The sequence below is a fragment of the Danio rerio genome, chromosome 19, assembly GCF_049306965.1.
Source record: "Danio rerio strain Tuebingen ecotype United States chromosome 19, GRCz12tu, whole genome shotgun sequence".
Lineage (NCBI taxonomy): Eukaryota > Metazoa > Chordata > Actinopteri > Cypriniformes > Danionidae > Danio > Danio rerio.
In genome coordinates, this window is record NC_133194.1 from 10,617,654 (window position 1) to 10,629,621 (window position 11,968).

At 40.2% G+C, this 11,968-nt stretch overlaps 1 protein-coding gene across 29 annotated transcripts in view; it reads left to right on the top strand.

The window, feature by feature from the left end:
• Window positions 1–11,968, top strand: part of fam131ba (family with sequence similarity 131 member Ba) — an 86,906-nt gene that overhangs the window by 711 nt on the left and 74,227 nt on the right. For 11 of the 29 annotated variants that reach the window (XR_012394924.1, XR_012394925.1, XR_012394926.1 and 8 more), the window contains exon 1: window positions 9,976–10,098. Coding sequence is in view for 22 of the 29 variants with exons in the window: in XM_017352403.3 (XP_017207892.1) it covers window positions 10,071–10,098 (28 nt within the window). In the remaining 7 variants the exon portion in view is untranslated. Of the gene's footprint in view, window positions 1–6; window positions 169–5,379; window positions 5,534–9,975; window positions 10,099–11,968 lie in introns of those variants that run through there. The other 18 variants (XM_073931511.1, XM_073931513.1, XM_073931514.1 and 15 more) reach the window with 7 other exon arrangements.

Sequence of the window (11,968 nt, forward strand, 5' to 3'; positions counted from 1 at the left end):
TTACAGTGAAATAACTGAACATAATTCCAGGAGGCTTTTAAAAAATGCTTATTTTTGGACAAAATATCAGGTGTAATTTATAGGTTTTTGCATCTGAAGTCTTCATGTCCTCTTCGGGTTTCCTCCAAGTGCTCCAGAGTCCAAAGACATGCGCTACAGGTGAATTGGGTAAGCAAAACTGTCTGTAGTGTATGTGCGTAAGTCCTGGTCCTCCAGGTTTGGGGGTTGAGCGTTGCCCTAACAACTCATCTTGTAAAAATTAGATGTCACAAAACACCAACATGATGCTAAACATCAACTTCGATATAAACGGCCCGGGGAGTAAGTATCACATAGGACTTTAATAGGATAGTTCACCCAATGGGAGATCTTTTTGAAGAATGTTGTAAACCGGTATCCGTTGTGAATAAATACTGTGAAAGTCAGTGTCTACCAATTTTTTTCCATTGTGTACAGCAAAAAAAAAAAAAAAGTTTTGGAACCACCCGAGGGTGAGTAAATGATCAGTAAGCCAGGTAAACTTTAGGTGGACTATCCCTAATATAATTCAAGCCTAACAGAAATTTAAAACAATTTGCCAAAATTATCTTGTTTTATTTATTTTTTCTTCAGCAGGCAAACGCCTAAATTAACTTTGGTCCGTGTTAGTAATAGGTAGGTGTGCCTCTGGGGTTCCTTCTTTGACTTGAAATTGTTTTGCAGCTCATTTCCTCTTTTAAGTACAATCAGGTGAGTTTTCTTGATGTCTTCTCATTTATTTGGTAAATTATGATTGTATATAGTTTGTTTTATTTACATATTTACTATGCATACTTCTTACAGAATACAACTACTCGGGTATTTCAAGCATCTTCTTAACACTAAATCAAAAAAAGAGTTTGACTGTGAGTATATTGTGGCTTTTAGTGGATTCTCCAAACACATGATCCAAATTGAAATATATATTTTTAATTGTTTTGATGAATAGCTTTGCTCATCTTATTCTTCCTCATTTCCTCATTTTAGTCCAATCAGGTGAGTTTTCTCATTTATTCGGTAAATTTATATTGTATATATTCTGTTATTATTAAGATTATTTACATATTCACAATGCATATCTCTTACAGAATACCACTACTCAGATATTTCAATCTTCCCTTTTAACCCCAAAACAAAAAAAGTTTGACTGTGAGTATATTGAAGGTTTTAATAGATTCTCCTCACACATGATCCAATATATACTTGTTTTCTTATTGTTTTAGGAACATTCCAGCATCATCTACAAAAAAACAAAAGAGTCTGTTCATTCCCTGTATCCCCTGTAAGTGCACTTCTCCTGCCTGTAGTCTGCAGTTTTCACCAGAAGAGGGCAATAGTCAACAGTCTTTGTAGAGCTGGGTAAGAGAAGCTGAGGGCGTGATGGTCAGCCAGTTTCTCTCTCAGTGCACTCATTATCCCAATAAACACATAGCAGAAGTGAAGCTGACAGCCACACAACAGTACAGCGGTTACATTTCGAGATTGTGTTGTTCAGTATGAAAAGGACACTCAATCTCATTTAAGTGAGAGCTGGCAATATCTCACCCGACAGGACTGCCAAAAGAACCTCATTTCTGCTGCTTACCCAATCGAGATGCATGTCTAAACAGGCTTTCTCTTCATAGTGAAATTGCTTGGCTTTGTATGTAATGGCACCGTGCATCAGCCGTGCTGCTGAATCATGATGTTTTCTAAAATAGCAGTAGATGAGCGTAATTGAGATCTAGCGAGATGATTCCTTGCAAAGTACAATTTAAGAGGCCCTTATTTGCATGCTGGTTTCCTGTTGCTTTTTTTCTTAAAGCGCTTTCCTTTTAAAAAGAATGTCAGCTCAGATAAAGGAGCTCACAAAGTGTCTTCTTGCTGGGACTGGTATAATTTTTACTCTGCTAACTCCCACGCATCATATGAAGAAGTAATAAGGGAGTGTTTGGGGAGTGTTGTCAGTGGTCTCCCTCAAGGAGAAATTACTGTGGCAATGCTAATAAGCATTTATGCTCCCTTGAGCAAATTAAGAAGGGAGAAGACAAGCACTCTTTCCTAGACAGAGTAGTAATCGCAATGCCCACAGCGCTCATTAAGGGTAGCATGCCGTCATATTATTTGAGTGACTTGATTTCCACCGTTATTACAGCTGGAGACCATCAGGGGACATGAAACACTGTTAACGGGAAATGCTTTATATTTAATGACATGAAATGTTTTTTGGAAATGAAATGAAATACGGTTTCAAAAGCTACAAGTCAGTCACCAAACAGAAGCGTGAATTGTGCTGCATTAGTCTAATAGTTCAAAACAAATCCAATATTGACATTGGCTAGATTTATTATATTATATTATATTATATTATATTATATTATATTATATTATATTATATTATATTATATTATATTATATTATATTATATTATATTATGGCGTCACGGTGGTGCAATAGGTAGCACGATTGCCTCACAGCAAGAAGGTTGCTGGTTGGAGCCTCGGCTGGGTCAGTTGTCATTTCTGTGTGGAGTCCAAAGACATGCGCTATAGGTGAATTAGATAAGCTAAATTATCCGTAGTGTATGCGAGTGTGTGCAAAACTGTATGGGTGTTTCCCAGTGATGGGTTTCAGCTAAAAGGGCATCTGCTGCATAAAAACATATGCTGGATAAGTTGGTGGTTCATTCTGCGGTGGCAACCCCTGATTATTATATTATATTATATTATATTTTATTATATTATAATATATTATATTCTTTCAGTGAAATATTAGTCTTAATGTTACAACTATGTAATAATAACCTAAAACAATACAAATTAAAAATACATATACTGAAAGCAAAAAATGATCATTAAAGTTTAAGATTTATGTAGTTTTAAGAGTTTGAATTTTGAACATTTGAACACAAGTTTTTTTTTAAATAAAATTTTGACAATTATTGAACATTGGCTGCCGTAAAAAACATATAAGTAAAAATAGTCTTGTGCTTACTTAAACAATTAGACCATACCAGCAAATTGCCAAACGTTTTGGGACATCTGTCTTTACATGCACATGAATTAAAAATGACATCCTATCCTTGGTCTGGATAGTTCAGCATGGAGTTGTCCTTTTGGAGCTGTAAGAGCTTTAAATCTTCTAGTAAGACTTACCTCAAGATTTTGGAAAGTGTTTATGGGAATTTGTGATCATTCTTATAGCTCATGTTAGAGGTCAGGACAGTACTGATGTTGGACAAGAAGCCCCTTAAAATTAGAAAATCCACCCCAAAGGTGTTTAGTCGGGTTGAGGTCAGGACTCAGTCATGGTCCTTCACACCAAACACTCATCCATGTGTGACCTTGGCTTACATTTACATCTAGTCATTTTAGAGATACTTTTATTTAATACAAAGCACAAATGAGGATAATAGATACCCTTTAGATCACCAGAGAGCAGCAATATATAAATGCCATGGTTTAGCTAATTTGCATATTCTTCCATTATTATTTTATAAATGAAACAACAGGATAAACAGTCAGTTAAGTGTTGATGAAACATATATGTCTTAAGATGTTTTCTTATAAATATACTTAGAGACTCAACTGGTCACGTAAAGTTCGGCAAGTCATTCCTCCAGGATGAGACGTTAATGGTGAAGGTCCTAGCAATTGTAGTTCGGCAACATCGTGCAAAGCTCTGCTGGGCACATAATCCTGAATTAGAGAATTCGGGTAAAGTCAACATAGGCTCATTCTGGAAACACACCCCATAAACATTTCAGAAGATCACGTATTATGTAGCCTTAAGTGTGTATGCTGCATTTCGTTTTCAAAATGAACACTACGGGGCAATTTGACACCGTACACACGCTTGCCATGTACACCGCATGACTTGAGACGCAGAGAGGAGTTGACCGCGATGACAGGGTTTGAATCAGGTGAAGATGGTCAGTCAGTCAGTAGACAGCGGCCTCTAGTGGATTTACAGGAAACGGGCATGTCCAAATGGCACTCGCGAGAGATATTTGGGATCTCAAAAACCGTACACAGCAGCCTCTGGTGGCGTCGAGAAAAAACAAAAAACACAGACCTCCTGGAACGTATTTGGCACTCTCCAAAAAAGAATACAGTGGTACGTTTTCAAAATGAGCCTGGGTTGGGTAAAGTAGTGCAGAGCCAGTGGTTGTTTTATAGGCACCTTGTGTTTGATGCGATCAGCAACCAGTGTAGACTGATAAATAAAGGTATTGTTGAAGACCACTCCACTTGCTCCATTCTGGATCAGCTCCAAGACTCTGGATAAGCAGTTGACCTTACTTTGGACACTGGTGTGCAATCATGGTGGAATAGAAATGACCATACTCAAACTCTTCCCATGACTTTGGGCGCATGAAATTGTCAAGAATGTCTTTGTATGCTGAAGCATGAGGAGTTCCTTTAACTAAGGGGCCAAGCTCAACTCCTGAAAATCAACACCAAACCATTATCCCCCTCCACTAAGCTTTACACTGAGCACAATGCAATCAGCCTCATCAATCAGATTGCCACACAAAGAAGCATAACTGGTCACTCCAGAAAACACATCTCCTTGTTCTAATCCAGTGGCGATGTGCTATACGCCACTTCATTGGCATTGTATTTGGTGATGTAAGGCTTAGGTTCAGCTGCTTGGCCAAGGGAAACCACTATAAAAAGCTCTCTATGCATTATTGAGCTAATCCAGAGACCACAAGTTTAAAGGTCTGTAGCTATTGACCATGGTTCGTTACTGTGTGCCATCATTGTCTACTATGGTGTCGAGTTTCAGCTGTGTATTTAAAAAATGGTACTTAATGTGTTGTCGTTCCCATGGCTTGTTGTATGCATCAGTTAACCAATAGTGTTTAGCTGTGAGTCTTGCTCCACCCTTTTGACACCATACTGTTGTGCTCCGAAAAATGTGGTTTGTTTCTTAATTTGGTACTTCTGACATTGTACTGTACCAACCCGTACTGCTCAGTGGAAACAAGCCATTAGTGGCCACTCACATATCTTTTGAATACACTAGGAAGTAAATGAAATATTTATGTTTAACTTTCTGTAAAAGGTCTTTTAGTGCACAAGCAGATAGCCATACACACATGACTAGTCCCACAGTTGTTACACAAGCCTCGAGAAGATTAACACTTTACATGAAATCCCTCTTTCAAGCAAACCCATTTGCAGATCAAGTAAACTGTGAAGCCCTCGCACAGGTAGAAAGTGACAGGCCTGTGTGCTCTGGGTGATTCACATCCTCAGAGGGCCAAAGAAATGTTCAGAGTGAATAAAACCCTGCTGAATTACTTTGGTCTAACATGGAGTTATTGATCGTGGCCAAGGGCAGTAGAGGCAGCTCGGAGCCTGGCTCTCTGTCTGAATTAGAGCTCTGTCGGCACAGCACAAGCCTGATGTACTCACACTGTGCAAATGTAGGGAAGCTTTCGGATTTGCAGCAGCTGTACTGCAGTTTGCTATGGGGACTGTAAAGAGCATTTTTCTCCATCATCATGCCTTCTATAGCACATTGGGAGGTCAGTACATGTTTAGTGCTATTTATAGTTGTGCAATTAACATAACAGTATGTAGCATGTAATACAAAACCAGCATGCGTTGTAGCATAAAAACATATTAAGTAAAGGTGGGACACAGCAGGCAAAACGTTTTTGAGATTTTGGGCTTTCATAAATATTAAATATATCATAAATATATCTATTTTTTGTCATTTTTATGGAGAGAAAACATACAAAATACACTTTTTAGGGTACCCTCTATTGCAGTTGCTCAGTTTGTGTCTGTAGATTTTAATTACCATACATACTATGTATTCTTTTGAACCTTGACTTTGAGTCAAAAATGTAGGACAATTAGTTTATATTTAATTAAATAATGACTGCATATTTAAACATACCATTTTAGAAAACATTACTTCCTGGTGAAGTATGTTGATAACGGTTAATTTTACCATGTCTACCAGCAGTGTCCTGCCTTAAAGATGATCTGTTACTATGTACACAGACAGAAACAAAAAATCTAAATCTGTCTGAAATATACATACAGGAAGTCCCAGCCTCAAAGTGAATTTGATGTCAGGGGCTGCTTTGAAAAGGAGAGATTGGTTGGCGAAAGGGAGGGAGATGGAGAACGAGAGAGTGAGAAAAGGATGACTCACTCTTTGAGAGAGCCTCCTGTAACTTCAGGCAAGCTGTTGGGCGCATAAATAAATGATGATATGGTGTCCCAATGTTGGTTTTGTGATGTCAGGATGAGCTTTCTCCCTCCCTCTTCCTCTCTATTTATCTCCCGCAGTGTCAGGTATACGCCTCATATTTTGAGTTGGGAAAAATTTAGGCATTCATTTGTCTGGAATTGTTCATACAGTGCAAAGTGTTGACACGTTGGATGTTTGAACTCATGAAGGTGTCAGTGTGTTGATGTGCGATTTGTGTCAACTTGCTAATAATAATTTTTACTTTCACAAACCTCTAGCCTGTCCCAGGAAATAACTAGCTTGCATTCCAATGCAATTTTTTATACCCTTCACTTGCTTAAATCCCTGTCTTATTCAATTTCAATTAAATTCATTGTTATTTCTATAGCACTTTAACAATGTAGATTGTGTCACAGCAACTTAACATAGAAGTTCCAATGAAGTGAAACTGTCAATCCAGTTTTCAGAGTTGAAGTTCAGTTTAGTTCAGTTCAATGTTGTTTAAATTTCACTGCTGAAAGTCCAAACACTGAAGAGCAAATCCATCGATGAGCAGCTCCACAAGTCCCAAACCAAGCAAGCCTGTGTCGACAGTGGTGAGGAACAAACTTAACCAATTGACCAAAGTGAAAAAAAAAAACCTTGAGAGAAACCAAGCTCAGTTGGACAAGACCATTTCTCCTCTGGCCAAACTTCTTGTGCAGAGCTGCAGTCTAGGCACTGGAGGCTGGAAAACTCTGGACATCCATTGTGGAGAACTGCATTTGTGAGTAGGTCACGAGTAGGTGATCAGGCTGGCACATGGTATCATTGCGAATACTCATCGATTACTCACTGAGGTCTTTCAGGAATCAGTCTCATGCTCGGCGCTCATTCTCTTGGATGTACGTAATTGATTACGTTATGAAACATCTGAATGGGTTTTAATGGAATGCCCTTAACCTTTGAGCACTTGAGAACTACACAGTTGTGACTTCACATTGCATCCTGGGATATATAGGTGCTGGAGTGCACATATCAAGCCGACTTGCTCCCTCTGCTAAAATCAGGGGATCGAGGGGAGGGACCCATGTAAGCTCCCCTTGGTCAATTGTTCAAGTGGAACGCATTTAAAAATGGCAGTGGGGATACCCCTGAGACAACAAGGGAAAAGATGTTCATGAGTGTGTCTCTAAAAGTGGAGTGGAACACGGCCCTAGTCTTTCACAGACATCCCTAGTCTCTCACAGGACATCACTACCCTAGTAGCAAAGAATTCTGGCCCAGATTTGGCAAAAAGCTGGCACAGCAGGCATTCATCCGGCACTGGCATACAGCATGTGTCAGGTTTGGCAGAGGTGGCACCGTTTTTAAGGCGGCACACAAGATTTGGGCCAGATGAAAAACGTAGTATTTGGCCCAGATTTAAAAATTTGATAAGTGGGCCATGTGAATTTGGCCAGTCTTGACCCACATTTAAAATACACTAAAATCATTTTTGAGTAAAGAAAAAAAATTCTAACAATCAGGTTACTTTGAGAAAAAGCGTGCCCATAGTGTGCCTAAAGCGCATCACTCCATGGGTTTATCAATTTCATTGCAATCATGACACACCAACCTATCTGGCCCAGTTCAGGCCCAGTTATGAGTTATTAATTTGGCTGAGACTTGGCCTAGATATGGTCTGTGTTTGGCCCTTGTCTGGAAGCCAGATTTGGTCCAGTCATGTACCGTAATTCACTGCGGCATGTGGGCTAAGCAAAACCTGATTGTGTGGGCCAGAGCTGGGCCAAAGAAATTTTGCTATGTGGGTAGACTCTCACAGGATATAACTGGTCTCTCATGGGATATCACTGGTTTCTCACAGGACATTATAATCTCTCACTGTTGTCACTGGCCTTTAACAGGACATCACTAGTTTTGCACATTGTTTTAACGTTATCTTGGTTTACTTTTTTCCCCAGCCTCTTGTGGATTGTTGTTGGCGTCTTAGTCATAAATTTGGTTGCCAATGTAATTCCAGTTTTTTAAGGTTTACATTGGCTCTCTGGGGTGGCAATTTTATTATTCTAATGTTTTCAGCTTCAGGAAACCCAAACAAATTAAAAACAACAGTTTTAACCAGTTCTATAGTTTTGAACTCCAGTTGCTGTGTGGAACCCTATGAGATGGTCAGCAGTATCTTGTTTTATCCTGCATTTGTCTTTTGTGGACGACCAGCCTTTTTGGGGGACTTCAATGAGTTATTGTTAATAATAGATTGTTAATAGCTTTTTAAAAATTGTATACTCTTGTTTAGAGTTACTAGTCTGAATATACCTCTTAATTTAATAATTGGCATTCTGTCTAAAAATGAGCCAAATCATTTCAACTTAAAAGACAAATATTTTTAAAATAAGATCAATAAGATTTCTTTTGTCTAGAAATGAGATTGTAACTCTTGACTAGATGAGCAGTTTTTGCAATCACTTATGAGTGTCCTACCATCGTGTAGTCTCAGAAAAAAAAACGATTAATTAGACTGCCAGTTCAATAGGGTTTATCAGATTATTTATAAAGTTACCACCAGATGCTTGATTAACACCAATTCTTGAGAGCCTGAGGTATAAGAAAGTGTTTTGAAACCTAAAAGATAATTTCAGAAGAAAAAATACTGTATATTTGATGTGAAACATGATAACACCAAGTGAAAAGTGTTCAATGAAGTGCTTGAAGAACCTCAGCACGCTTCCAAATAAATGTTCCAAAGTGGAAAAGCCGTCAATCTCAGCATCAGTTTGGACAGCTCCTCTGTAAAATCACCACACGCACACATACTTCATTTTTTCTTTCCTCCTCCCATCCTTGTCATCCCTTCATTCCTCTTCTCATCACTCCCTCTCAGTCTTCCCCTGAATACTAATTCAAGCTTCGTGCTACTTAATATTTGATTCAAAGCACACCTCTTGGGTTAGCCCTCTCCATTTCTCTTCAAAGGTTCTTCTTTTGCCACCGCTGGCCAAATGCAGTGGCAGAATTTGTATTAGTAGAGAGGGAAAAGGAAGAGACCTTGCTTGCTTGAGGCAGGAAGAGTGCGCATGTACTGTCTGGACAGCATGTGTGTGTGAGGGGGGGTATATTCAAGGTTACGGATCCACACAGACACGCTGGACATGACAAGCAAACATCATGAGTCGGCTTTATAGGGATGTAGGAAACTGTTTGATTTGAGTTTAAGGGGTGAGAACGGAGGCATACAGGGATTCTGCGAGATCAGGAGGGATAAATAGATGTTTGTGCATGATTTGGAAAGCGCAACAGGAAAAAAAAGAGGGAGGGAGGGGCGGCAGAGTTGGGTGGGGAGACAGATGCACCGCATTGTCAAGCCATAATGGAGGGAAGCAAAGAAAAGAGATGCTCTGTATGATTAGCCCAAGATATCGATCCTTCCCGTCCGGGAACTCCAGGGAATTTACTGTAACTTCAGATCAACGCTCTTTCCTCTTGCTGTCATTGATAGGTCTCAATGTCATTGTCAACTGTTTGAATCTGCAACCAATTGTATCAGTATTTACAGGATCAGAAGTGATCGGAGGGAGAGATTTCGCAGTGATATCTTCTGTTTCAGAGACACACTGACTTAGTGACTGACTAACTCTGATATCTCAGCTCACCAGAGAGTACTGAGGGGGTTGCAGCGAGGCAAGGAGGGAGGGAGGGTGGATGACGGCGAGAGCGTGTTGGAGGCGCACACACACACACGCTCTCGCATACAGCCTTACAGAGACAGGAGGGCAGAGACACGGAGAAGAAGAGGAGTGAGAGAGAGAGAGAAGGAGAGAATGTCTGCTGAGAGGGTGCCTCTCGTTCCTCGTTCACAAACCGGCCCTCGCTGAGACACCATGGGCTGTATCGGCTCCCGCACCATCAGTAAGACCCATTTTCATTGCCTTCCTTTTTCCAGGTTGAAAGGAGTCCAGCCAGGGGTAGAGGAGCGGCAGCCGATGCTCGGCTTTCACGCATCCCCCCGCTCCGGGAAAACGTGTGTGTTTCTATGGAAACCTTTTGGTTAAAGGCCGTTTGTCCTCCAGGCTTTGACAGTGATTCGGCACGCTGCTTGTGGCAAGCCGGGATGGAGGTGTCAGCTTTTGAGAGCTGTCTGGAATTGATATCCGTGCATGTTCACGTAGGTGCAGAGAGGCTGGCGCTTCAAGAGATCTAAAGTACAATTTTTGGATGCACATCCAAAGCATATGGTCTCAAAGGCTCACCACTATGCTAAGGTCACGCCAGGAGCTGCTTGTGAGAAAACAGCAGCAGCTGACAGATTTAAGCGCAAACATACATACATGCAGGAGGCTAACCCCAGAGAGTGTTTTTCGGGATCAGAGGTGCGGGGTCCACAAAAAGCTCTCAGGTGTGACATGGTCCCGGCTGGATGCGCTTCACATGTAGGTCAAATTCTGCAAAGTCAACGATGCCGGTGGGCACCTGTTCCCGCAAAATGAGCACGCTTTAACGCAGCCATCGATGACAAATTGCGGGTGTTTTGGCACGATTAATATTCTGCTGTAACCATGAGACGGCAGCCAGGCAGCCAGGAATAACTACCCCAGAGAATAGGACTCTTAAGGGTGTTTTACGATGTCATACGCCACTTTAAACGAGGATGTAGTATCAAAACAAACCCAGGCAGCTGACGGAGTGTTAAATAAATAAATGCTGCTGTATTTGACCTTAGATTGTCATTGAGCTGTGATGCCACAGAAAGAGAGAGTCTAGGTTTGTTTCAAATTGTAGAATGTCTAAGAAGGGAACATATTAGTGAAGCCAATATTAATATCCTCCTGAGGGTACTAAAGGTTATCACATCCCATAAATACATATAACTGTTTTTATAGGATAACAATTTGTGTATCTTTAAGTTGTGTCACTGAAATTGGCCAGCTATCTGACACGAGCTCTGGAGAGGAGCGTGGATAGCATATTTAGTGTGTTTGGCTATAAATAGTGTCTACTTTACAGTGACCGAATAGGAGAGGAGAGAGGACAAGATGCATGCTAAATAATATGGGTCAAGCGCCTGATTTGGGCCTGTTACTGTTCACCCCCTTATTTCGAGTGAAGCAAACACTTTTCATGTAAGCTGGGGATATTTATGTCCTGTCGACATGTTGCACTGACACTCTTAATGGCTCAACCAAGGCCATGTTATCGATTGTTTTGTTGTTATTCCTGACTTCATGAGCTCACAAAGCAAATTGTTGCTGCAGCCACAAATAGGATCATTCTTCATCTACATTGATCCTTTAAAGATTCAGTGCTCACACTAAAATGCTTCTTATGTCTATTATAATGACAAACTTATTTTGGTGTATCAGCTTCATGTTTTTTTAATTGAAGTCACTTATGCAGCCTTTTCTTCCTCTCATAAGATTGTGTAATGAATCAACCACAGCCTCAAAAGGGCACAACTGAAATACCTGAATCTGGTGACAGAATGTAAAGGGCAATGGCAATTTACTGATCAAAGCATTAAACCAGAAATACCCTATACAAGCCTTCGGTAAATGAGCGTGAAATGACACTTCACAGGCTTTCCTCATTAAAGTCGTTATGTTCGCTAGGCTGTCAAACATATTGACTATGAATATGTTTGCTGTAATTATACTCTTCGGTGCCTTGTCAATCAGCACTGAGGGTCAATCTAAGGTTGTAGACCCATTATTACATTATGTAAGCAAATATCATGAATAACTTTGTGCCCCCTCAGTTATCTATCTATCTATCTATCTATCTA